This window comes from Budorcas taxicolor, chromosome 22 (assembly GCF_023091745.1).
Source record: "Budorcas taxicolor isolate Tak-1 chromosome 22, Takin1.1, whole genome shotgun sequence".
NCBI classification, from domain to species: domain Eukaryota; kingdom Metazoa; phylum Chordata; class Mammalia; order Artiodactyla; family Bovidae; genus Budorcas; species Budorcas taxicolor.
Window position 1 is genome coordinate 883,149 of NC_068931.1, and position 27,108 is coordinate 910,256.

Sequence of the window (27,108 nt, forward strand, 5' to 3'; positions counted from 1 at the left end):
CATGACGTCTGCAACAGTCCCATCTCCACAAGGACACATTCTGAGGTCCAGGGGTGAGGACTTCCAGCGCAGGAATTGTCAGGGACATAGCTGAACCCTCAATAGAACCAAAGGCTTGAGTTCAGGAACACCCTTAATGAAAAATTACATTTTATTCTGGTTATAAAAGCAGTACGATAAAATAATGATTTTTGCAGTCTTCCCTTCAGACTAAGAGCTGATTGTTATACTTGCTAAGATCAAATCTAATGTACGTACATATACTGTATTTTATGTGGAAACCAGACCCTTCAATCCGTGTAGCTACTTTCCTCATCACAGTCTCAGGTTCCTCTCCTATATTGCTTACCCAAGCAGCATTTGTTAGTTGGGATCTTCCCGGGCACATCTCAGTGCACACAGACTACGAAGTCAAGAGTGGACGCCTCGCAGGGAGGAGCACAGGGAACTCCAGGGAGCACACCTGGAGCCCACACCTGGCTTCACAGCCATCCTCCGTTGCTTACTGAGGACCTTGGGCAAGTGCTCTCCCGTGTGAAGAGGATGGTAGCGTCTGCTGTCTGACACCTGTTGTACTCAGATCAGTCACAGCATTCCCTGGGGGCCCTCTGCTGTGAAAAGGCTCACTGCCTCATCAGATTGACTCATTGTTGAAACATGAGTGTACTTACCAAGAATGAAATTTTTAAAAAGCCACACACACACAAGCATGTGCTTTTAGAAACAGATATAGGGACTTTTTTTGCCAACATTACTTTGCCAACAAAGGTCCGTCTAGTCAAGGCTATGATTTTTCCAGTAGTCATCTATGGATGTGAGAGTTGGACTATAAAGAAAGCTGAGTGCCGAAGAATTGATGCTTTTGAACTATGGTATTGGAGAATACTCTTGAGAGTCCCTTGGACTGCAAGGAGATTGAGCCAGTACATCCTAAAGGAAATCTGTCCTGAATATTCATTGGAAGGACTGATGGTGAAGCTGAAACTTCAATACTTTGGCCACCTGATGCAAAGAACTGACTCACTGGGAAAGACTGATGCTGGGAAAGATTGAAGGTGGGAGGAGAAGGGGATGACAGAGGATGAGATGGTTGGATGGCATCACTGACTTAATGGACATGAGTTTGAGTAAACTCCGGGAGCTGGTGATGGACAGGGAGGCCTGGCGTGCTGCAGTCCGTGAGGTGGCAAAGAGTCGGACACAACTGAGTGACTGGACTGAACTGAATTGATAGGAACTTCCCTGGTGATCTGGAGATTAAGACTCTGCACTCCCAATGCAGGGGGCTCAGGTTTGATCCCTGGTCAGGGAACTAGATCCCACATGCTGCATCTAAGAATTTGCATCCCGTAACTAAAGATCCCAGTACAGCCAAATATTTTTTAAAAATTTAAAAATGGATATAAAACTCAAATGCAAATATGCAGTTTAATGTCTCCAGTTTTAATTTTCCCCAAAATAGTATAATACTGTATCATATGAGATGCTAAAGAAAAAAAATGTGATCCTAAGTACCTGGCATATGAAAGACATTTGATAGTATACTTCTGACATTTATTCAAGCAAGACCATTAGCCAGTAATTACCTGAAAAGATGCTCACCGTCATCAGTCACCAGGAGATGCCACTTGACACCCATGAGAATGGGTGTGAACAGATTCAAGAGTCCGTTACTACAAGTGCTGACAAGGATGTGAGAAACGGGGTGACATGCACTGCTGATGGGAAGGGACAGTGGTGCAGTCACTGTGGAAACCAGTGTGGCAAAATTCCTCAAAAATATGGCATGGAATTACTATCTGACCCATCAGAGTAACTCCTAGGTATATATCTCAGAGATTCAAACATGTATGTCCACACAGAAATTTGGACACACATTTTTGTGGCAGCATTTTTCATAAGAGCCGAAGACGGGCATCTCAAACATCCGTCAGCTCCCCAGTGGATCGAACAGTGTGCTCTATCCATGCAGCGGACTAGCACTCGCTGGTAAGAGGGAACGAAGTACTGTTGTAGGCTCCGAACTTGGAAAACACTAACATAAGTAGAAGAAACTGGTTATTATGTCGTGTGTGATCCCATTTATAGGAGAGGTCTAGAATGGGCAAATCCATAGAGACAGACAGCTAATTAGTGTTTGCTTAAGACTGGAGGATGGGGAAATTGGGCAGTGACAGCTGATGGGTACAGGATTTCTTAAGATGATGGAAATCTTGCAGAATTGTGGATATACATGTCTGTGAATATATGAAAAAGTCACTGAATTGTATGCTTTAGTTGGATGAATTGCATGGCATATGAATTCTCTCTCATTGATAAAGCTTTATTAACAACAACAAAAAATCGTACTTCACGTTTGTAAATTTACTCTATTATAAATTTGTTTTATTTACAAGTTGTAATAACTTCACATTTGGCTTTAAAAATTATCTTTTCACTGGTGCTTTGTAAGTATAATATCACTGAATTATGATTTGGCCTCTTTATTCTATGTTTATATCTTATTGTAAAAAGCTTATTAACTGTAATACTAAGCTTATATCTTATTACCATCTACCTCACCCTTAACCAAGTAACTTATAAGTCATTTCTCAAATCCTTCCAAGCACCTGCCAGGTAGACAGTTTACAGAGAGGGAAACTAAACCGTAGTTGCCCGTAGTTACAACTGACTGGACTTGCCTGGTGGTTCAGTCAGTAGAGACTCCACCTGCAGTGCAGGAGGCCCAGGTCCGATACCTGGGTTGGAGGATCCCTCGGAGAAGGAGGTGGCTGCCTACCCACCCCAGTTCAGTTGGTAAAGAGTAGGAAGATCCCCTGAAGGGAAAGGTTACCCACTCCAGTATTCTGGCCTGGAGAATTCCATGGACTGTATAGTCCATGGGGTCGCAAAGAGTTGGACACGACTGAGTGACTTTCACTTTCATTTTCACCCACTCCAGTATTCTTGCCTGGAAAATTCTATGGACAGAGAAGCCTGGTGGGCTACAGTACGTGGGGTCCTGAGTCAAGCACCACCTAGTGCCTAAACCACCACCACAACTAACTGCAGAGGACGTTAATTCGAAACCTAGATCTGTAGGGCTATCAAACCTTGCCTCATTGCTGTGCATGTTGCTTTTTTCAAGTTGAAATGAACTAGTAGAGAAAGGTGATGATACCCCCCGGTTGTCTGGGCACAAAGAGACTTCTGTTTCCCATTCTTCCCAGGATGAGTTTTATTGCAAAGTCCAGCAATTAGACAAGACAGCTGACACAGAGGCAACCAACCTAGGAGGTACAGAATATATTCAGTAATAGAATAAGCAGTCAGGTAAACTAGAGAGACAAGCACACACACAGGAGACATGAAAGAGTATTGCAGCATTCAGTTCAGTTCAGTTGCTCAGTCGTGTCTGACTCTTTGCGACCCCATGGACTGCAACACGCCAGTCTTCCCTATCCATCACCAACTCCTGGAGCTTGCTCCAACTCATGTCCATCAAGTCGGGGATGCCATCCAACCATCTCCTCCTCTGTCGTCCCCTTCTCCTCCTGCCTTCACTCTTTCCCAGCATCAGGGTCTTTTTCCCCTGAGTCAATTCTTCGCATCAGGTGGTCAAAGTATTGAAGCTTCAGCTTCAGCATCAGTCCTTCCAATGAATATTCAGGACTGATTTCTTTTAGGATTGACTGGTTTGATCTCCTTGCAGTCCAAGGGACTCTCAAGAGTCTTCTCCAACACCACAGTTCAAAAGCATCAATTCTTCAGTGCTTAGCTTTCTTTATTGCCCAACTCTCACATCCATACATGACTACTGAAAAACCATAGCTTTGACTAGACAGACCTTTGTTGGCAAAGTGATGTCTCTGCAGAGTTTATTGCAGCATTATTTGGAAACAAACGACAAATAGTCAAAGGACTATTATATTGCAGTTAGTTACATTGAGCTAGACCTATACATATTAACATAGGCAAATCTCAAACCACTGAATGGAAAACTAGGTACAGAAGGACACTGGGTTACGATGCTATTTACATAGTTTAAGACATTCACAACAAAGATTGAAACAGTATAACAAACAGCTATGTAGGCATCCAAGTGTCCATAGGCTAGACTGCCCAGTTCTCTCTCTGCCGAGCCGGTAAGAGATGAAGAGCTCGGGCACCGACAGAATCAAAGCATCTACTGTCTACAACTCTCCTAGAAAACTGCACTGCTGATGTTTCTGAAAACCACACTCAAAGTTTGGTTTCGTGGGTTGCTTAGTTAAAACTCAGGGTGTATATTCGAGACCTCCTCAGACTTCTTGTGACTATATGAGGTCTTGAAGATCAGCCTGGGACCTTGACTTGCTTTAGGTGGGTATCATTTTGAAGAGTTTTCCTACATGATTTTTAAATCCAACTGATCCTAGCACTCTTTTTGGCATTTTTACATTTTTCGTCAACGTTTTACAAAGAATACTCGCGGTGCCCTCAGGAGCTCAGCGCTGCCTCCCCATACCACCCCAGCCTACAGTCACTGCTGTTGTCCCCAGTCTTCCCTCTGGCCTCTGGTTTTGTCAAAAAGTGATCAAGCTCTCACACATCTCTGTGGGCAAAAAGCATCATAGAAAAGATTGCAAAGTATTTAGAAACTCTCAAAATTCATTCATTAGTTTAAAAAAAAGTTTGAGTAGCTCGTGGGTCCCAGGGCTGGTGCCAGCCCTGAGCAGCTGAGGTGAACAAAATCAAACCGGTTGCTGCCTTGTGGAGGAGACTCAAATGATTACAAAGAAGTGAAATAACAACTGTGACAGTCAGCCAGAGACCGCATGAAGGACATCAGACCCAGACAGGCATTCAGGGAAAGGACCTCTCAGGAGACCATGTTCAAGCTGAGATCAGATACAGGAAGTGCTGACTGGTGTGGATGTGTGTCTGTGTGTGTGTGTAACTCCGGTCCAGAAGGAACCTCAGAACCAGGCCCTGTGGTGGGACGAGGCCCTGGGGCTGGAAATATGGTGTGGTTAAGGGGAGCTAGCAGCTGCAGAGGCTCTGCTAGGGAAGGAGGTGTGAGTTGATGGAATTTACTTCCAAAAAGCTTGGGCGGGGGTGCTGAAAGGAGATTTGGAGAGAGTTAAAAATCTATGGAGATAGATAAAGGCAATTGTAAAAAAGGAATGAAATGTAAGAATTTAAAACTTTCAGCACTTCTGCCTTATAGATTCAACTCTATTATTAAGCTTTATATTTTCACAAGTTCATAACTTTGTGTTAAGTTTTAAATTACACATTCATGAATATAGGATTTTATATTGAAGTAACTCCATTTTACTTAGGTATTCAATGAATAAACTGCTTTCTACTAAAGTGGTGTTAATCCCATTTAGATTAGAATAAGAGTATTTACACGTAAATCTGTCTACTATTTTCCCTCTTTTTCTTATGAAAACATTCTGATTTTTTCTAAATATATGTAACAGGGTGCTAGAAAATAGCAATTCTTCATAAAAGTATTAGGAAGATACTGAAACAGATATGATATTAAAAAATGCCAAGTAATCTCTTTAAAGATAGATATCTGTGGTTTGAGTGAATAATTGAGATGTTAAATGGCCAAATGAGCCAATAAAAGGGGATCAGCTGAGAACTTTCTTTGCAAAGTTAATAAATTTTTGACAATGTCTATGTTTTATTTTAGTTAATAACTAAACAGAAGCTTACTTTCCTACTTACTTAATTTATTAAAAATCCTGGACTTTAAATTATGTTCTGTATTATTCATGGAGATGCAAATCTGTTTGGTTTATTTTAATTCAAGTAATTTTCTCTAGTTTCTGCTAAACTTAAAATTACACCTAAGATGCTTTGAAATCTTTCATATAATCAAATGGAAATATGATTTTAAACCACCAAGAAAACTGAATTTAAAAACTTTGGGTTTAAACTTTGGGTTTGCATTACTGTTGAGGGTATAAAATGACCTTTCCTTTCTTACATGCATTCTGCTCAGTGTGCTTGGCCTGTGGCCATACTTCTGGCCCTAGAGAAATGTGCAGAGAATTCGAGGATAGCCAATGCTCATTAAAGGAACTCACTTATACTAGCCAGAAAGTAAGAAATAATCTCAACCCCAAGGAATGGTTAAGGGGATGGTTAAATTATTTCAGCCACATAATAGAGTATTAGTAACCATACAAAAGTGTATATGAAACTTTCACAAGGGGAAAAGTGTTTATGAGAACAGGATATTAAATTACAAGCAATATGATGAACTATGTAAAATTGCCTGCATAGAAAAAAGTATTGATAGTGTGTAATTCTAAACTGTAGGAGTGCTTTTGACTTTGGTATGCTGCTGCTGCTGCTGCTAAGTCACTTCAGTAGTGTCCAACTCTGTGAAACCCCATAGACGGCAGCCCACCAGACTCCCCCGTCCCTGGGATTCTACAGGCAAGAATACTGGAGTGGGTTGCCATTTCCTTCTCCAATGCGTGAAAGTGAAGTCACTCAGTTGTATAAAGAGTATGATTTCTTTTATATGCAGGGATAATGTTATTTTTTTTATAATGAGAGCCTACAATGGACCCTGTTTTAGGTGATCATAGCTTTTTTTACTTTGGCTCAGAGATAGGTGAATTGACAATTATTTGAAAGCCCCTCTAACTGACAAGATAAAGATGGGTGCAATCTTTGTGCACCTCTTTGGTCACGACCTCTACGTGGGGCAGTGGGGGTGGGGGTGGGGCAGGTAAGGGTGTCCTAGGAAGCGGTCCAGAGCTCCTGTATCAACTGCTTCTCTGGTTTTCCTTTGGTTTGGAGAACATACCATCAGGGTCTGCTTGGACTGGACAGGTGAACATGAGTCTTCCCCAGAGTCATGTGACTGGAATTATTGAACCGGAATGAAGATGTTGAAGAAGCAACTTCTGTAGAAAACTGCTTATGATATTCTTAAGAAAGTTCTATATAGAGCTTAATTCTGGGGGAAAATTGACCTGTTATATCTTATTCTTTTCCCCCATGATCCACAAATGTTAGGTGTGTCCTGTCATTTTACAACCATCTTTGTTAAGTGGTCGATCTCTTGCCTAATTACATTCTTATTGCCCTGCCTTTGTTCTTTTAATCTTTTATTTTACTAATGAATTCTTAAATACTAAAAATAAGAACTTGTGTTATATAGTTATTACTCAAAAAGTACAGTTTTCACTTTTTCATATTTTCAAATGACTGTTCTGTCTTCAAGTCTGTAAGAAAAAAATGGAAAGAAGTAATGATTCATTTAAATATCAGTTAATATGCAGTTAAATAAATTGGAATCCAACAAAAAAAATGTACCTTCCTTTCCTGTAATTACTAGAACCGTTTTATACAGGAAAAATTCAGTATATAGAAAACCTGAATGTTAAACAATTCTCATTTGAGTCAGACACTTGTGTGGATGCACAATTTAAGGCAAATAAACAGTGCCTGCTCTTCCAATGGCAGAATACTACTTTGCATCAACAGCGTGAAGACATTCTCCTGGAACAACTGCCTGCCTGCTTCCCTGCAAGAGAAGGGTGTTCAGATGCTGCACCCGAGAGGGGGCCAGGAGAATGTGAAACAGTAGTTGTGGGGGTCATGGACTCCCCTACTCACAGCAGGAACACAAGTTTAAGGTGCTTATCAAATCCCCTGAAATCCACAGCAAGCACCCTGTGTTAGGAACCCCTGACCCAGCAGAAGCAAAAAGCACAGATTTAGCCAAACAGATTTAGACCTACTCAGGTACTTCCTTTGATTTAAAAGGCATTAGCTGACCTCTCATGCTGCTTCAGATAATGGCTGTATGTGCATTGAGAAGGTGAAGTTTTGATCCTACTTATCCATTTAACTTGATGCCTAACCTATGATGGGTTCTGACCAAACTTAAAACAGCCCTCTGGCGTCTGGGTGGTGACAGAAGGGGCCACGTTCCTGGCCGCTGGCCCCCTCAGGGAAGCGCATCCTGAGAACATAGTGCTCGGCACCCGCAGGGAGGACAGCGTTCCAGGGCAGGTGGGTCCGTCTGAGGCAGCCCCCCACCTGCGTAGAGCCAAGTATCCTGCAGACACAGCTGGAGCACCCGCCCCCAGACCTGCAGCTCGTGTGTCCAGGACAGATTCCAGCGATCTTTTCCACCAGAACAGCAGATGTGGAAATTTATAAATAAGTCACTGACAGGTGAACTTGCTCTGATTCAGCAGGGTAAGCACAGATGATCTGCCAACTGACTTGGGATAACAACTGACAGAGAAATGAAAGCAAGGAAAGCGACCACATCTACCTGTTCAGCTAAAATTAGAGCGTGCTCACAGAAGCAGAATATTATGTCAGTAAAACATGCTTGAGTATCTTAATAAAATAAGGCTTGTGTCTCCAGGTATGTTACACAGACAACACATTCAGTCTAAGACCTGAGGCCAAGCATTTATCTACATCTTCAAGAAGTGCAGAAAAAACAAAGACACTAATTGGAAAAGATACACGCACCCAAATGATCACTGCAGCATTATTTACAGTCGCCAAAATAGGGAAGCAACCCACGTGTCCAACAGATGACTGAATAAAGAAGACATGGTTACCATGTCATAAAAAAGAAGACTTGCCATTGGCAGCAACGTGGATAGAATTGGAGGGCGTTATGCTAAGTGAAATAAGTCAGACAGAGAAAGACAAATACCATATGTTATCACTTGTATGTGTGAAATCTAAAAAATATAACAAACTAGTGAATATACAGACTCACAGATATAGAGAACAAGTGAGTGGGGAGAGGGGAGCAGGGAAGAGGCAGTTAAGGAATTCAGAGGTACAAATTATTATATAACATAAGCTACAAAGATACATTGTAGCTTGGGAAATAGAGCCAATATTTTATAATAACTATAAATGGAGTTTAACCTTTAAAAATTGTGAATCACTACACTGTACACATTACATGTACACCTGTACATATAATATTGTACATCAAATACAAAAAAAATTTCAATAAAAATAAAATGAAAGTGAAAGATAAAATAGTAAAAAAAAAAAAAAAAAAAAAAAAAGATGAAGGAAAATTCCACCAGAAAAGAAATGCCTGCATTCTGGAGGGTAGAGTGGGACCCTCAGGAAGTGCTCATGAACCACGGGGAGAGCCTAATGCATCTGCGTCTTTTTAAATGGTTCCACGAATGTACTGTCTCAAACAGAAGCCACTAGTCATCATTCCCAATCTCTCATTGTGACTTGTGTTTTGATTGAACGCTAATTTGAGGGATGAGGGTGAAAAGTACTTTAATAAAATCCACATTTAAATAGTGGTTTTCCTTTAAATGTGCACTTTTTAAGGAACAATGAGAGAATGTTTCTGTTCAACTTAGAAAAGAGCATTTGTGAATTTTGAAAATCACTCCTGGAGGTTTTTCATGCAGTGCAGAAACAGTAGTTCCCTTAGTGAGCAAATACGGGGCAAAGGTTCAAGAGGAAAGCAGAGGCCATGTGGCAGGCGAACATCAGTGCCCTAGGAGGCCTCACCTGTGTTTCTGAGCATGACTGTCAATCCCAGCTTGGGCCATCAGGTCATTCACGTTCTTCTGCAAGTCTTCAATGCGACCCCCCATTTCTTCCAGTACAAGGTCAAGGAGAGCAGAATATGGACACGGGCACCTAGCTCAGCCCCTCAAAGGCTGATGGCAGCGCCCTGTGGTGCACGTGAAAGGAGGGAGTCGAAGGCACGAACACCTCAGGGCAGTGCTCACTAACCGTGTCCTGCGCGGGCTTGGAGCTGCTGTTAGTCCTGGCACTGTGCGCCCAGTTCTGAAAACTTGGCTCCCTTTCTTTGCACATGGATTCTAGGATGTGAGCTTGTCTGGTATGTTTAACTGTGTTTTAACCAAACTCTAATCAGCATGTAAATACGATGAAAATTACCTCTGTTTAAAACAATTTCCTACTGTTTATTTTTATCATCTACAGGATCAAAAGTTGCAAGTAAAGTGTTTCCTCAGCAAATGATGCCCAGGCGTTTTAAGGCAGGAGTTTAATTGTGTGACGTGACTTCACTTGGGGAAGTCTTAGGGCAAGTGTCCCTTTCTCTGGGTTTTCTTAAACCAGAAAGAAACAGTCTACCTAACTTTGATTGAATTCACATCTAACCAGATAGTCAGCTGCTGAAGTTACAAAGCAAAACAAGGCCAGGAGAGCCATTATAAAGATCCCTAGGTTGGAGACCTACCCAGTGCATGTTCAGGGTTCAGACTGTTTGAGGGAGTACAAACGCTACTGAGCAGACCATCCAGATTTATTTAAGCCTGCTGGAAAAGCCCATTGGATAGTATGTACTATATGTATGTCCTGTGTTTTATCCCTGCCTTACATAAACACCCTGCATTGCTGGTCAAGCAGGAAGTATTACCTTCGGGTAGTGATTAATACATCAGGATCTTTTGTAAAAGCACAGATGGAAACACCAGGAAGCTCCGCGTCAGCAATTATCCACCAACAGCAGAAAACAGAAGATAGTCCCCAACAGTTCAACAGTCCAAAAGCATTGCAGTATTTGTTATGAAACAGAAAAGGATATTTCTGAGGTTCAATGTTGCCGTCAGAGCTTGAAAATGTTCTTGAAGTTCCTGAAATAGACTTTCTGCCTGAAAAATGGAACAAGACGAGTGAATATATATTCACCTGTGATGCAGAGCATTCTAAGAACCATGGAAGGGGAACCATCCCTATAAACAATGAGTTGATTTCTTGTTTGAAGCTAATTTTTTTTTAAAATTGAAGTACAGTTGATTTACAATGTCATGCCAATCTCTGCTGTACAGCAAAGTGACTCAGCTATACATATATTTTTTTCATATTATTTTCCATTATGATTTGTCGCAGGATATTGAATACAGTTCCCTGTTCTGTATATTAGGGCCTTGTTTATCCATTCTAAACGTCATAGATTGCATCTGCGAACCCCATACCTCCCCCTACCCTTGGCAACCACAAGCCTGTTCTCTGTGTCTATGAGACTGTTTTGTAGATGTGTTCATCTGTGTCTTATTTTAGATTCTACATAGAAGTGATATCATATGATGTTTGTCTTTGTCTGACTTACTTCACACAGTATGATCATCTCTAGGTCCAACCATGTTGCTGCAAATGGCATTACTTCATTCCTTTTTTATGACTGAGTAGCACTCCAGTGCTCTTGCCTGGAAAATCCCATGGGCAGAGGAGCCTGGTGGGCTGTAGTCCATGGGGTTGCTAATCGTCAGACACGACTGAGCAACTTCACTTTCCCTTTTCACTTTCATGCATTGGAGAAGGAAATGGCAACCCACTCCAGTGTTCTTGCCTGGAGAACCCCAGGGACGGGGGAGCCTGCTGGGCTGCCGTCTATGCCGTCTCTGCCGCACAGAGTCGGACACGACTGAAGCGACTTAGCAGCAGCAGTATTCCGTTACATACATATATGTACCACATCTTCTCTATCCATTCATCTGTCAATGGATATTTAGGTTGTTTCCATGTTTTGGCTTTTGTGAATAATGCTGTGAAGATAGGGGCTCATGTGTCTTTTTAAATTATAGTTTTGTCTGAATATATGCCCCGGGTGGGCTTGCTGGATCACATGGTAATTCTGTTTTTACTGTTCTAGGAACCTCCCGTACTATTTTTCACAGAGGCTGCACCCTACCATTAGTTGATTTTTCACATGGTGTGAAGGCTTTCCCACGCAAAGAGTAAAGAAAATCAACCAACAGCTTCAACCAACAGCTGGAACAGTGACAGCCACACGGTAACTAACTAAACAAGCAGGCCTGACCCTTACCGCACACCATCCACAACAATTAACTCAAAGCCATCAGACATTTAAATACAAGCAACAAACTATCAGACAGATGTTCAGAAGATAGCATAGGAGAAAATCTCTAACCTCGGCTTCTCAAAGAATTCTTAAGGAGTTTTCCTAGGGTCCCCAGAGCACACCGCGTGGGTGCACGCCACCCCTACACTCTTGGGTGCTTGTTCGGCGGGACTGGGTTTGCAGAAACCTGTTAGGGGGCCAAACTGGAACACCATCCCTGTGACTGAAGGCGGGCATACTCAGGCTGCCCTGGGTTTCTGGGTGGAAGTCTCACCCAGTCCAGGACACTCTCCCTCCACGCACAGTGTTATCTCCGCTTTAGAGCTGAGAACACAGAAGCGGGTCTCCCCTGGACTCTCCTTTCCTGTGTGGAGCTAGGCCCTCTGTCTGGAGCGCTTCCCGGCGGTCAATCAGATTTTTTTTTTTTTTTTTTTTTGGTCAGAAAAACGTGGATTCAATTGTGTACACCTAACCAAATCTTCTTAATGAGACCAGCAGCCCTGGGCCGTCTCATCTCTGGCACTGCAGCTCCTTTGCAAATGGGAAGCAGCTGGGGGTGGGTGGGGTGGTGGCGCCTTGCGGGCTGGGTGGAGGGTGAGGGGGGTCCAGCCTCGGGCGCGGGGCGTCCGTCCGGGAGGGGCGCTCGGCGCGGGAGGGTCCCCACTCACCACGTCCCGCAGCGCGCGCCCTCCGGGTGCTTCGGGGCCCCGTGCGTCCATGTCTGCGGCCGGCGGACCGGGGCTGCAGGCGGGCCGGCTGGTCCTCGGCCGGCCGCTCCGCGGGGTCCGCTCAGCCGCCCTGGGCTCCCGGCGGCGATGGCCGGGGACTCGCGGAGCAAGACCCGAGCGGCGCGCGGGTGGCGGCCTGGGCGGGGCGGGATCTCGGCGGACAGGCCTATCCCAGCGCCACTGTTTATTTTCATTGCTTCAGAGCCCAGAGTGAGCACGACCTTTTAATGACCATCCTGGCAGAGAATGCACAGCATAGAAATTGCCGTTTTACACGTTTCTAAGGCACGGTGCAGTGGCGTCAGGTACCACCGCGTTGTTGTATGACCACGACTGCCATCCGCTCCCTGAGCTTTCTCCTCGCCCCAAACCCAGGCTCTGCGCCCGGGGACAACACCTCCCAGCTCCCCAGCCCCTGGCACTCACCCTTTCACCAAGCAGTGTTGTCACCTGCCTTCTGGGAGATCCTGGAGGCGGGGTGGGGGTATGGGGGCGAGGATGGGGTCTGGCCGCAGCCCACTGAGGTCCTGCGCCTGGTGATCTTCCACCCAGGAGACTCTCTTCTCCCTGAACCTCTGCCATTTCTGCCCCCAACTGTAAGATTAAGAATAGTTTTGTTCTGGGATTTCCCTGGTGGTCCAGTGATTAGGACTCCAAGCTCTCACTGCCAAGGGCCCAGGTTCAATCACTGGTCAGGGAACTAAGATCCCAGAAGCCTCCTAGGGTGGCCAAAAAAAAAAAAAAAGAAGAAAGACAGACTAGTCCTGTCCTGTGACCAACGCAGAATGGCCAACACTTGAGTCTCTGCTCTGATTTTTTGAGGAGCTGGAAAGAAGTTGTCACTGCTGCCTTCTCTCCCTCTGTGCCCTGAAGGCCTGTCTGGATCGTGGCTCGGGGGGCACTTCATGGGTGATGGCCCAGGACCCTGTGCTTGGCAAGTACCTGCTTTGTTTACACATCTGCACCTCTCTGCAGGCAGGGCTGTGTCTGTATGGGTGCCCCAGCACCCCAGGGGTCTTGGCCGAGTGACCACACAGTGACATCTGGCTGCTGGATGTGTGTTGAAGCACAGCCTTGCTTGCAAAGAAACCCAACATCCTCTTTCATCAGAAGAATGCAAATCAAAACTACCAGGGGAGCCACTTCACACCCATTGTGTGTAATGTGAATCAAAAGGATAATGACAGGTGTGGGCAAGGAGTGGCAGAGTCTGTGTCACACCCAGGTAGGAAGGTGCCTGGTGCAGCCAGTCCGGCAGGTCCATAAAAGGCTGAACATAAAGTTACCAGACAACCTCAGTTCTGTCTCTGGGTATGTGCCCGAGGGAAAAGACAGCATATATCCACACAAAAACGTATACAGAACAGTTTATAGCAGCATTATTGACTATTAATGATAGTCAACAGGTGGAAATAGCCAGATGTCCACCAACAGACGAATGGATAAATAAAATGTAGTCCCTCCTCAGGATGGAGTATAATTCAGGCATAAGAAGGAATAAATCCCTGACCCCTGACACAGCGTGGATGAACCTGGGGAGCATGATGCTCAGTGAGAAGCCAGTCAGGAGAGGATGAGTGGTTAGACTCCACCCACAGGACAGGTTCAGACTGGCAGATCCATAAAGACAGGAAGTGGAGGGGGAAGGGGAGAGATTGCATCATAGTTAAGGGGTTTCTTTCTTTCTTCAACTGTAATCTGTGGTTCAGTGGAAACCTACTCAGAAACTCTCTGATAACCCTGAGAATCCAATCTCTACTGGAGAAATGGGACCTGTCATTCTCTATCTAGCACCTACACTCCTTAAGAAGGGGTCAAATTCTTGGTTCTGCCTTTGTGGAACACAAATTTATTAATATGGAAATGAGAATCACTCAACAAAAACTCATTTTGTTAAGGATATTAAATCCCAGGAACTAGGTTCAGGGGAAAAATTCTCTAATGAAGCTGATCTCGCAAATCTACAACAGGAGAGTATTCAGGTGCGCTGTGAAGCAGCAGAAACGAGACGATGCCTCACTGGTGCAAAGACAGGCTGAGGAAGAAAACAGAGTCTGGTTAAGAAGTACACAGGGTTTCCCTGGTTGCTCAGTGGTAAGGAATCTACCTGCAATGCAGGAGACCTAGGTTCGACCCCTGGGTCAGGGAGATGCCCTGGAGAACGGAATGGCTATCTACTCCAGTATTCTTGCCTGGACAATTCCATTGACAGAGGAGCCTGGTGGGCTACAATCCATGGGGTCACAAAGAGCTGGATGACTGAGCGACTAACACTTTCACTCACAAGAAATACACAGTGGAATCAAAGACACAGACCACAAGAGCAGCAGCTAAATATAAAACAAAACTTTAAATCAGAAAGCTAGAATTTTAACTCTGAGAGATGAGAACATTGGTGTGACCGATGTGACCCAACCACTAAGGCTGAAGAAGCCAAAGCTGAAAGGTTCTATGAAGACCTGCAAAAGACCTTCTAGAACTAACACCAAAAAAAGATGTCCTTTTTATCATAGGGACTGGAATGCAAAAGTAGGAAATCAAGAGATACCTGGAGTGACAGGCAAGTTTGGCCTTGGAGTACAAAATGAAGCAGGGCAAAGGCTAGGAGAGTTTTGCCAAGACAACTCACTGGTCATGGCAAACACCCTCTTCCAACACAAGAGATGACTCTACACATGGACATCACCAGTTGGTCAATACTGAAATCAGATTGATTATATTCTTTGCAGCCGAAGGTGGAGAAGCTCTATACAGTCAGCAAAAACAAGACCAGGAGCTGGCTGTGGCTCAGATCATGAACTCCTCATTGCCAAATTCAGACTTAAATTGAAGAAAGTAAGGAAAACCACTAGGCCATTCAGATATGATCTAAATCAAATCCCTTACAGTTATACAGTGGAAATGACAAATAGATTCAAGGGATTAGATCTTGAGGGATTAGTGCCTGAGGAACTATGGACGGAGGTTCATAACATTGTATAGAAGGCAGTGATCAAAACCATCCCCAAGACGAAGAAATGCAAAAAGGCAAAATGGTTGTCTGAGGAAGTCTTACAAATAGCTGAGAAAAGAAGACAAGCAAAAGGCAAAGGAGAAAGGGAAAGATATATCCATCTGAATGCAGAGTTCCAAAGAATAGCAAGGAGAGATAAGAAAGCCTTCCCCAGTGATCAGTGCAAAGACACAGAGGAAAACAATAGAATAGAAGGACTAGAGATCTCTTCAAGAAAATCAGAGATTCCAAGGGAATAGTTCATGCAAAGATGGGCTCAATAAAGGACAGAAATGATATGGACCTAACAGAAGCAGAAGATATTAAGAAGAGGTGGCAAGAATACACAGAAGAACTGTATAAAAAAGAGCTTCATGACCCAGATAATCATGATGGTGTGATCACTCATCTAGAGCCAGACATCTTGGAATGTGAAGTCAAGTGGGCCTTAGAAAGCATCACTACGAACAAAGCTAGTGGAGGTGATGGAATTCCAGTTGAGCTATTTCAAATCCTGAAAGATGATGCTGTGAAAGTGCTTCACTCAATATGCCAGCAAATTTGGAAAACTCAGCAGTGGCCACAGGACTGGAAAAGGTCAGTTTTGATTCCAATCCCAAAGAAAGGCAATGCCAAAGAATGTTCAAACTACCACACAGTTGTACTCATCTCACACACTAGTAAAGTGATGTTCAAAATTCTCCAAGCCAGGCTTCAACAGCATGTGAACCAAGAACTTCCAGATGTTCAAGCTGGATTTAGAAAAGGGAGGGAACCAGAGATCAAGTTGCTAACATCTTCTGGATCATAGAAAAGGCAAGAAAATTTCAGGTAAACATCTACTTCTACTTCATTGATTACACTAAAGCCTTTGACTGTGTGGATCACAACAAACTGGAAAAGTCTTCAAGAGATGGTAATACCAGACCATCTGACCTGCCTCCTGAGAAATCTGTATGCAGGTCTAGAAGCAACAGTTAGAACCGGACATGGAACAACAGACTGGTTCCAAATTTGGAAAGGAATACATCAAGGCTGTATATTGTCACCCTGCTTATTTAACTTATATGCAGAGTACATCATGCGAAATGCCAAACTGGATGAAGCACAAGCTGGAATCAAGATTGCCAGGAGAAATATCAATAACCTCAGATATGCAGATGACACCACCCTTATGCCAGGAAGCAAAGAGGAACTAAAGAGCCTCTTGATGAAACTGAAAGAGGAGAGTGAAAAAGCTGGCTTAAAACTTAACATTCAAAAAAAGATGATCATGGCAGCTGGTCCCATCACTTCATGGCAAATAGATGGGGAAACAAAGGAAACAGTGACAGACTTTATTTTCTTGGGCTCCAAAATCACTGCAGATGGTGACTGCAGCCATGAAATTAAAAGATGCTTACTCCTTGGAAGAAAAGTTATGACTAACCTAGACCTCATATTAAAAAGCAGAGACATTACTTTGCCGACAAAGGTCCATAGAGTCAAAACTATGGTTTTTCCATTAGTCATGTATGGATGTGAGCATTGGACCACAAAGAAAGCTGAGCGCTGAAGAATTGATGCTTTTGAACTGCAGTGTTGGGGAAGACTCTTGAGAGTCCCTTGGACTGCAAGGAGATCAAGCCAGTCAATCCTAAAGGAAATCAGTCCTGAATATGCATTGGAAGGACTGATGTTGAAGCTGAAGCTCCAGTACTTTGGCCATGTGATGCAAAGAACTGACTCACTGGAAAAGATCCTGATGCTGGAAAGACTGAAGGCAGAAGAGGGGGACGACAGAGGATGAGATGGTTGGATGGCATCACCAACTGGATGGACATGAGTTTGAGCAAGATCAGGGAGTTGGTGATGGACAGGGAAGCCTGGCGTGCTGCAGTCCATTGGGTTGAAAAGAGTCAGACACTACTGAGCGACTGAACGAACTGAACTGAATGTAAGAGGAAGTTCTATCCTCTGAAGCATGAATGCCAGCGGAAGTGGCCAGACGCCCCTCTGAGTCCATGTGAAGGGCTTAATTTCTAAGGCCTTCAATCTAAGATGCTGCTGATTTTAAGATGCACCATTATTGCTAGAAAGGAAGATATGCTGCCAATTAGCTGTGCTGTTTTTTATGTTATATTCATTAAAAGAGCTCTTTTATAGTTATTGATGCTGGGTGATGGATACATGGAGTTCACTGCTATGATCTCTACTCTTGTGTATGTTTGAAATTCTCACTTAAAAATTCTGTAATAAAAGAAGAGTTCTTTCAGGGTACTTATTTGAATATACAGATTTTTTAAAACTTCCTATTTTATACTGGCATATAGTGATTAACAATGTGATACTTTCAGGTGAACAGTGAAGAGACTCAGCTATACATATACCTGTTCTCCCCCAAACTCCCTTCCCATCCAGGCTGCCATATAACATCAAGCAGAGTTCCATGTGCCATATAAAAGGTCCTTGTTGGTTATCCATTTTAAATATATCAATGGATACACAGATTTTGAGCATAGATTTTTTTTTTTGCTTCCTTTTATTGGCTGTTGCAATATCTCATAATTTTAAATTATTTTTTAAAAAAATATTTCCTTTATTTATTTTGCTGTGCCAGGTCTAAGTTGCACCATGTGGGATCTAGTTCCCTGACCAAGGATTGAACCCAGGCCTTATGCGTTGGGAGTGTAGAGTCTTAGCCGTTAGACCACCAGGGAAATCCCTTAACTTCTATTTTTACTGCAACATAAGCACTATTTTTTAACCCACTAATTATTTATTATACAATTCTGGCCCCATTTATAGCAAGTGCCTTTCCCAGAAGCAATTAACCTGAATCATGAAGACTTCTGTGTACGTTGTGAATTTTGAAACAGTGGTTCTCAGAGCTGGCTGTACAAACGAGCCACGCCAGGAGGCTGCCTAGACTCAGCCCTGTAACAACTGTCAGCAACCTGAAAAAAAAAAAAAAAAAGCCTTCCAGGGGTTTTTTTGTGCGAACAAGTGGTCAAACCTGCATAATGAAGAGACTTAAGAAAACAGAAAAGGGGAAGTGGCTTAAGCCTCCCACAGGTAGAAAGGGTCTTCATTTTCTCAAACTTGGACCAAGATCAATGTCCTACTGCCGGTTGTTTAGAAGTTGAAACAAGATAGATTTTTGAAAGATTCTTTCTTTTGCCTGCTCAAAAAACACTTTGATTTCTCCCCCAGGCCGCGCGGTGACCCTTGGGGCGGCGACAGGACCTGGTCTACGCGGCCACTCGCTACGGAACAGGCGGAGCCGGGCCGCGTGAGCCCGTGGCCCAGAAGTGTCTTTGCCAGGCAACTGTTTCCTAACCTGGCCGACCCCTGACTTCGCCCGGGTCCCGCCCCACCTTGCCGGCTTTATGGCTCGCACTAGGACCCCGCGGAGACGGCCCCGCCGCCTGGTATGGGCGGGGCTACGCATTGTGACGTCACTCAGAGGCGGGGCCCGCTGCGCGGACAGACTGACAGAGGACAGACTGCGGGGATCCGGCCGCAGGGGTGAGCCGGGAGGGGTCCGCGGAGCACGTGGACGCGGGCGCCGCGCCGAGTCTGCCCTGCCTGCGGCTGGGGTGCGGGGCGGCCCCGGCGGCGCGTCCACCTGGGCCGGGCCCCCCTCTCCTGGCCCTCTGAGCCCCAGGCTGTGCGACTCCCAGCCCGGGACCCGAGCCCCCACCCCGACGGCAAGTCCCCCCGCCGGCCCCAGGCTGGCGGCCGGCGCCTCGGTTCTCCCGCGGAGCCCGGGGTGCGCGCCCGAGGAGGGGTCGTGCCCCGCGCGCGAGCCGGCGGTGCGCCCTGGGCGCGTCCTGGGCCTCGGGCCATGCGCGGGGCGCGGCTCCTCTGGGCGAGGCGGCCCGGCTGGGTCCTTACTTCTTTTCCTCTCCCCAGGCCCGCGGCGGAGGATGGTCCCGGGCGGCGGCGGCACGTGGGGGTGACAGCGCGCGCCGGGAGCCCGGGAGCGCGGAGGGCGCGCGGGCCGGGTGGACGTCAGTCAGCCGGCGGGCCGCCGGGCGAGCGGGATGGAAGCGGAAGGCTTGGGCTGGCTTCTGGTCCCGCTGCACCAGCTGGTTTCCTGGGGCGCAGCTGGTGCCATGGTCTTCGGAGGCGTGGTGCCATACATCCCGCAGTACCGGGACATCCGGCGGACTCAGAACGCCGAGGGCTTCTCCACCTACGTGTGTCTGGTGCTCCTGGTGGCCAATATCTTACGGATACTCTTCTGGTAGGTGGGGTGCCCCGCGCAGATGGCCTTCTCTTGTCTGCGTGAGGCCAGTGGGTGGAAGTGTCTGTACTTCCTGGGAAGGAGCTGTGAAACGATGAGACTGTTTCCCAGGGAAAGTGGTAGGAAGGGGGAGAATCGCATAGTCTCAGATCTGCGTTTTCATTTCGTGGGGCTCCTACCGTCACAAGACACCCAGGGCCTTCTCTGTGGGGCTGCGTCTAGGACTGGGCCCCTGCCTTCAGGCATTTGCGTGCCATCTGGGGGCAATGGAGAGAAAAGGAAGGGAGTTCATGAACACCAGTGACCGAGGGCGGGCTGCAGGAAGAACAAGGCACTGGCCAGTGAAAGCTGTCAGGAGGGGCGTCTGAGCCGGACAGGAAGCAGTGCTCCTGGCGTCTGCCTTGAAGGGCCGCCTTTCCTGCCTTCTCTGTTGTGTGTGGGGTTTTATGTTGGTTTTTTTTTTAATAGTAAGTCAACTTTCTGGCTAGTACTTAAGAGACTGTCTCTTCTTGCTCCTCCCAGTCAGGTTGCTTTTACTGGCATTTGCATTCTGGTAAGGAGTAGAGTGTTATTTTAACAGCTGTTGAAGCCAGATATAACTGGGAAGGTACATTTTCAGAGGAAATGAGAAGAGGTCTCGCAGCCTCCTGATTTCGGTAAAACCCGGGACTGTCCTTCCTGCGGGAGAGTCCCAGGCCCTCTGTCAGCACAGACGGTAAGGGCGCGTAGTACCAACCTGGCGTCCGAGTGCTGCTTCTGGCTCCTGTTGACTTTCGGGTCACTGTTGGAGAAATCAAGCTTTGCTTCTAATTAATTTTAAGTCAGTCTTCCTGAGGTAGGATTTACATTAAAGAAAAGCGCAATCTCACGTGTGTAGTTTGATGAGTTTTGGCCGGTCATCAGGGTGTGAGTCCCCGGAGTCCAGAAAGTCTCAGCTCCTTCACCCTCTGGACCGCCTGGCCCCAGGCAGCCCTGTGTTTTTGCTCAGTGTGGGGTTTTAAAATGTGAGATGGTGAGTGACCCCTTCTTCCAGGAGAATTTGTCGGACTGTGAGCCCTGCCTTTGGGCCATCTACTTCTGAAGGAGGGGTCAGAGGTCACTTATCTTTTAACTTGTTTGGCATCTGTTGAAAAACTGCATTTTAAAGACTCTTCCTTTCTGCTTGGCTGAGGTCAGCACTCTCTCACTGCAGCAAGATGCCCCCCTTCCCTCTCTCGGCTGCTTGCCGCTGGGTCTGAGGGACGCAGAAGCAGGGCCCCGGACCGCTGTCACACTGGCGCTCCAGCCCAGGCTCAGCCCAGCCAAGGTCCCCCAGCTTGGGAGCCGCACTTCCTTTAGGCAGGGGCAGGTCTCCTTCAAACAGAGGAGGATTGAGCTGCCTCAACTGGCCTGTGTCGCTTCAGGGGTTCAATGGCTGCCCTGTGAACACTCAGGATTGCCTTCAGCCAGGATCCCAGAAGTCTGTGAGATCCTATGGGAAGAAGGGAGGGCTGGCAAGGGGCACTGGTCTCTGCTCCAGCATCCCTTTCACCTGGGAATGTGCTTTCCCTGTACTTCGCACCTGGCAGTACTTTGTAGTTCGTGTGGTTAAGCTCAGCAGACAGGCTAGGCTTCGCCTACAACTTGTAATGAGTGTGCGCGTCTCTGCCCACCTGGTCCCAAGGTCCCTCTGCTCTGAGGGACCTTGCCTGTCACCCATTTGCTTCCTTTCTCTGGAGCCTCCAAAGCACCTACTCCTGGGTCCTCTCCAGGCTTCATAGGTTAACAGAGTCCCCTCCAGGCTTCATAGGTTAGCAGCCCATTTCATTTAACAGGTTTCTGAGGGTTTCCCATGAGCCAGACCCTGGGTGGATGCTGTAGGGTTAAAACTTTAGCAGCAATGCTGTGTGGAACATACAGACACACATACATGGGTTCTGGGTGGTGGGGAGGCACAGAGCTCAGGCCGGGGGCTCCGGGTGGGACGGAGCCGGGTCTGTGTAAGAACAGTGGTGGACATAGAGGAAGTGAAGAGTGTAGTTCCCTAGAGCTTGCCGGGAAGGCAGTCCTAGAAACTCTTATCTGCCTGGGAAGCCCCTGGGAAATTTCTAGCATGCGGCATGTGAGTGGCTTTGCAGGCCTGTTGGAGGCTGACCAAGCTACATAAACCCCAGGTTTCTGAAAGTCACGAGACTCTAATGCTTTCATTCTTATGATTCTTCCCATCCTTTTGCAGAACCAGCGTTCAGCAGATCATGCACAGTGCTGATGGACAGGACTTGGCATTTGTGTTGTCAGAAGCCAGAAGGACTGAGTGATTTTTGCAGGGAAGGGAGGGAGAGATACAGGGATGGTGCTGCAGGGCCTCTGACCCAGGGCCTGATTTCTCTGGGAGCTAGTTCTCCAGCCACACCCCTGTCTGATCAGAGAGATTGTAACACTGTACCAGAGGTGTGGGGACATTGTATTGGAGATGTAGTAAAATTGTATCCGAGACTCCTGGACACTGTATCAGAGGGGTAGTGGCAAGCTGCTACTTAGGCAGAAGGCTTCCTGGTGGGAGCAGGAAATAGATACCCAGCTTCTCTTCCACTTGAGCTTTTCTCTGGGGCTTTGAAGGCGCATCAGAGGTGTTCCTGGTGGAAACTTTTCTCAAGCTCTGTGAACCTTTGCACGTTTTCTGCAGTGTGTGTCTCCCTGGGAGTGACAGGTGTGTGCTGCACCCTGGGGGGATGTGCATGGACCAGCTCCCCTGAGCCGGGCTCTCCCATCATCTGCATGAGAGGCTGTGCCAACTTCAATGTCAAGACAGGAGGGGAGAAAGGGCTCTCTGACAGCATGCCAGCACAGACTGTAAGGGTTAAAGGGAGAAGTTTAACCTACCTGATGAGTACAACATAGGGTCTATTTTAATGAGCTTTTAAAAATTACTAATGATGTTGAACTTTGTTTATTTGTTTTGTCACTTGTATATCTTTTGTGGGAAGTTGAGCTTTTTGAAATTTTGTGTCTTGTTTAGCTTGTCTTCACCCTAAAAGCAGTTAAATATTCACCTCTGCCACCACACTTACTTCACTATAAATCTCTCTCTTTACTGTAAATATTGAATTCACCTAGATTTGATTTTTTGGTGTGTGGTATAAGGTGAAGCACAAACCTTCATTTTTTCCCGTTTTTCTAGTCACTCATTGTTTCTGTTGAACAATTTAAAAAAATGGAAGTGGCATTTATTATATAATGGCCTAAATCCCGTGTCTTCAGTCTTGTAACTAAATAGAAGTGAAACACTAGACCAAAGTGTTTATTGTGATGCCCACCTGCCCCAGTGCCCCCAGCCTGATACAGACCCTTCTATGTCTCCTCTTCTGGATTATCTATGGGTCTGTCAGCCCCTGGGGTCAGCTAGGTAATCAGTGGGGGCTAGTTCCTAGAATTGGCTAGAAATGTCCTCAAACGGCCATAGGGCTTGAGGGTCTGCACTTTACAGAAGAGACGAAGCCCAGAGGTGGCGAGTCACAGCACGAGGGCCAGGGCAGCGTGGTGGCCGGAACAGCCTGTGCAGAAGCACGTGTGTGGCCGCAGCAGTGGCAGCTCTCGGTGACCGCCTCCTTGAAGGGATGGGTGTGAGGGAGGGGCCGGGGAGGTGGGCCACTGTCTGCCTGTCACCTGATTTCAGGGTCAGGTGGAGGGCCATCCAGGGCCTCCCGACTCTGACAGTTGGTACCAGCTCAGGTGTGGGAAACTGCTGCCAGTGGACTCTGCCCCGGAACAGCCAAGTAAGACTGGGGCCTGGGCTTGCAGGGCACTGTGCCCAGGCCTCACCTCGGGGTGATGGGTTTGCAGGCTTGCAGTAGGCTGGATCGAATGTCCCAGGCCCTGTGGTTCTGGGTGGCCACGTTTGAGACCCCCAGCTGATACGGGGAGGGCAGTGCTGTGATCACCCCTTGGGGACTGGGGTCTTCTAATGGGCCCACTGGTGCTGGTCACTGGACTGTGGCTCTGGCCTTCAGGAATTCTTGGCTGAGGTGGTAAAATGCTCAACACAAAAGTCAGCAGGAAGGCCTGGGGTCCTATAGCTGGGCGGGCTGGGGCTGGGAGAAGAGGGGGACATGGGGCTTCAGTGGGGGTCTGCCAGGCCTGCACCCATGCCCTCGCTGACTTCACCTCTTCCCTCGTGAGGGCTGGGGGCCTGGTGCCCTGCTCTGCTCACACTTTGGACTGTGCTGGCCTGGCTGGCCCCTCTCTTCAGGCAGGGGGCGGGGCTGCTCTTGGTCCCAACCCTAGGATGCACCTTCCTGGGGAGGCAGGTGATCTGGAGCCTGGGTGTCTCACTGGCGGTAGCAGCGTCTCTGCAGGAGGGTGATGGATGCCTGGCTGGGCTTTTGGGGGGTGGGCAGTGCGCAGGAGGCCCGCTCACAGTCAGTCTGAGGCCTTGGGAAGGCCCCAGTGATTCCTGGGGAGGGGTATGCGGCATGTCTCACTCCTGCACGTGATCCCAGGCATTTGTGGAGACCCGGGCTGGCTGTCCAGGACGGGTCCGGGCCCTCCCACCCCGGCGCTGTCTGACCAGCACACGGCGCTCTGCCCGGTGCCTCCCTGATGCCACGGCGTGTCCCCCACAGGTTCGGGAGGCGCTTCGAGTCACCACTGCTCTGGCAGAGCGTCGTCATGATCCTGACCATGCTGCTCATGCTGAAGCTCTGCACCGAGGTCCGCGTGGCCAATGAGCTGAACCTGAAACGCCGGGTCTTTTCAGGTGGGTAACCGGCAGCTTCGGGGAGAAAGCCCAGGGACTCCAGGAGTGGCACTCACCCAGAGCTCCCAGGGAGAGACTGGGCTGCCCAGGCAGTCGTGGTCTCACCAAGTGGCGCTGGCGTCTGTCACGGCAGCCGTGTTCTCCATCAGTGACTGACTCGACAACATGTCCATGGAGCTGGGACTTGGGCAAGTGATCAGCTCTCCTTAACGTGCCCTTGGCTGTGGCCGTGGTCACACTGGACCCTCATCGGGCAGAAGGTGGTACTGCTGGTCTGTTTCTGGCTTGACCAGGCCGGAGGCAGACATTCCCTGCGGTTTATCTCTGAACTTGTGTGTGGCTTGTGCTCTTAACACAGCCTCTCCGTTTTTGTCTTCCTCCTGAGTCAGCTGGGATCAGTTATGTACCTTGTTAAACATTCACCTGGTGTCATGCTCTGTGGGCTTTGGATGGGCACACAGGGTCCATGAGTTCAGGTTGGCGAATCCCACGCTCAACCCACGTGCATTTTTTGGCAGCTTAGAAAATGGAAGATACTGCTCCTGATTTTACCTTTTCCTTTGACCGTGATCGTTCCAAGCAGATGTTCTGTGTTTGACCAAGTGGGCTGGTGGGCTTCTCTCTGCAGGGGGTTCAGTGCTGCACTTCTTTGTCTAATGACTGAATCTAAGACAGTTCTCGCTTTGATTTCATCTGAGGCTGTGTGTGCGCAGTCTTAGTTGCTGCTTAGAGAAGCGTATTCTCCGGAGTTTGTTTAGTTCTGGGACTCCTGTGGACTGTGCTCCTGCCCTGCTCGTTTTCTTTTTCCTGATGGTTGTTTTCTTTCACTTTGAGCGAATCATTTCCTCTTGTGTAGCTTCTGCTTTTAGTGTGAGTCTGTGTAGAAAATGGGTCGGCCTCCAGCTCCAGTGAGTAGCCTGGACCGCTGAGTGTCGCTTAGGCTGTAAAGGTGATCAGCACTGCCTGTTTCTGCTGCTTCTCCGCATCAGCACTGTCCTCCCCGCTGTGACTTGGGAACACTCACCCGAGGTGGTGCTGACTGTGCTGCTGCTGGTGCCCAGGAAGCAGGGCTCCTGTATTGCGGATCCCTCACTAGGGAGGAGTTGCAGCTTAGTTTCCTCTGAGACAAGGGCATCTGTGATATGTGCCCCTTGAACCTCGCCTATAAGGGGTGCAGGATCTCACAGCCGACCGCGGAGTGGGCCATGTACGTGGTCAGCGCGTCCATCCTCACCAGGTAGGGGAAGGCCTGGGGAGACATTGGTGCCCTGGTGGCTCAGCGCCCTGAGCCTTGGGTTCTGCAGCAGTGACCTTGTTAGAAGCCATGTGGGCCATGATGACAGCAGGCACGGGGCCCCCGCGTCGCGCAGTGAACTCAGAATTTAACACCTAATGGCAGCTCGCGGGCGTTGGCCGGTGTGCTAGCGGGCGCCCTCGGCTCTGGGGAGGGGCGGGCTGTGGCTCCTGACCCCTGGGCCCAGCGCAGCCTCAGGGAGGGTCGTCTCCTCACCTTTGCCCACACCAGCTAAGAGTTTGAGAATTCAGGACTCGAATCCAGGGTGATTTACGTATTTTTGTGTCCACTGTTTAAGAGATACTTAAGTCTCTGCGTCCTCCTAGGGAAGCCTTTAATGAGTGTGTGGGTTTATTTCCTCTCATCTGCCAGAAGCAGGCTGTGAAAACGCCAAGTGGTTTGGGTTGGGAAGCTCTGCAGCCCATGGGCCTCTGTCCTGTGCTTTCCCCACCCACTTGGCCCCCTCCATCTGGCAGGTGGCCAGCTTCCGCTTCCGGAATGTGTCAGCTAGGGCTGTGAGGGTGCCTCCGGCCCCAGGAGGCAGACTTCCAGGGGAACTGACCATGCACGTTAAAATAACTCAGGAGGAGAGTCTGAGGAGCCCAACTTCAGCTATAGGATGGTCAGGCAGCCTGCAAAAAAGCTTGAATGTTTTCCAGCCATCTTTTATAAAAGTTTTCAGTTCTGAAGGTCACCCATTCAACTTGAAAGTTACAATTAAAGAAACATTAGTGGTATTAAGGAGAAAAAGCAGGTTACTTAGAAAAATATCTAATTTGTTATCTGATGAGCGACACCTGCTCAGTAGACATTTTGGGGGAGACAGGACACAACACGAAAGTCTCCACCCCACTGCCCAGAGGCCACTGCTTGGAACATTGTGGTGTTTTTCCCCAAGTGTTTCTTTTTCAGTCTCCAGCATCACAAGATTGGGATCAGTTTCAAAATTAGGATCAAATGTTTTAAAACCTCTCATTCACAGACGCTTTTCAGTGCCCTTGTGTGCAGTGGAGGCAGGACCCAGAGGGGTGGGTTCCCCTTTCAGGATGTCCAAGATGGGGCGCCATGCACGGAGGCCACATGTTTCAGGGAGAAATCGGCTGGAGATGCTAATATAAACCTGCTGTTTAATGTGAACCGGGAGTGGAGGGTGGTGTCTGTCTTGACAGTGCTGTGTTTTCCTTTTTCACTGTTTATTGTGGAGAATTTCAAACATGCAGAAGTGGGAGAGCAGCATATGGTGCTCTGTGTGGGGCCGTGACAGCCTCCGACCATTTTCCAGAGCCCGTGCACATCCT

The 27,108-nt window shown here is 47.4% G+C and overlaps 2 protein-coding genes across 3 annotated transcripts in view; one reads left to right on the plus strand and one right to left on the minus strand.

Annotated features, from left to right (window-relative positions):
• Window positions 1–53: 53 nt before the first annotated feature.
• HSBP1L1 (heat shock factor binding protein 1 like 1) lies at window positions 54–12,552 on the minus strand. Its single transcript, XM_052660598.1, has 4 exons — window positions 12,502–12,552; window positions 10,556–10,622; window positions 9,508–9,601; window positions 54–132 (listed from the first exon to the last, which is right to left on the minus strand). Exons 1-4 carry the CDS (start codon window positions 12,550–12,552, stop codon window positions 99–101), a joined length of 246 nt encoding a protein of 81 aa, XP_052516558.1. The 3' UTR covers window positions 54–98.
• A 6,994-nt stretch (window positions 12,553–19,546) lies between these two features.
• The window catches only part of SLC66A2 (solute carrier family 66 member 2), a 42,873-nt gene continuing 35,311 nt past the window's right edge, over window positions 19,547–27,108 (plus strand). For both annotated transcript variants that reach the window (XM_052660363.1, XM_052660364.1), the window contains exons 1-2: window positions 19,547–19,781; window positions 24,383–24,516. In XM_052660363.1, coding sequence (XP_052516323.1) covers window positions 19,579–19,781; window positions 24,383–24,516 — 337 coding nt within the window. In that variant the 5' untranslated portion in view covers window positions 19,547–19,578. The remainder of the gene's footprint in view (window positions 19,782–24,382; window positions 24,517–27,108) is intronic.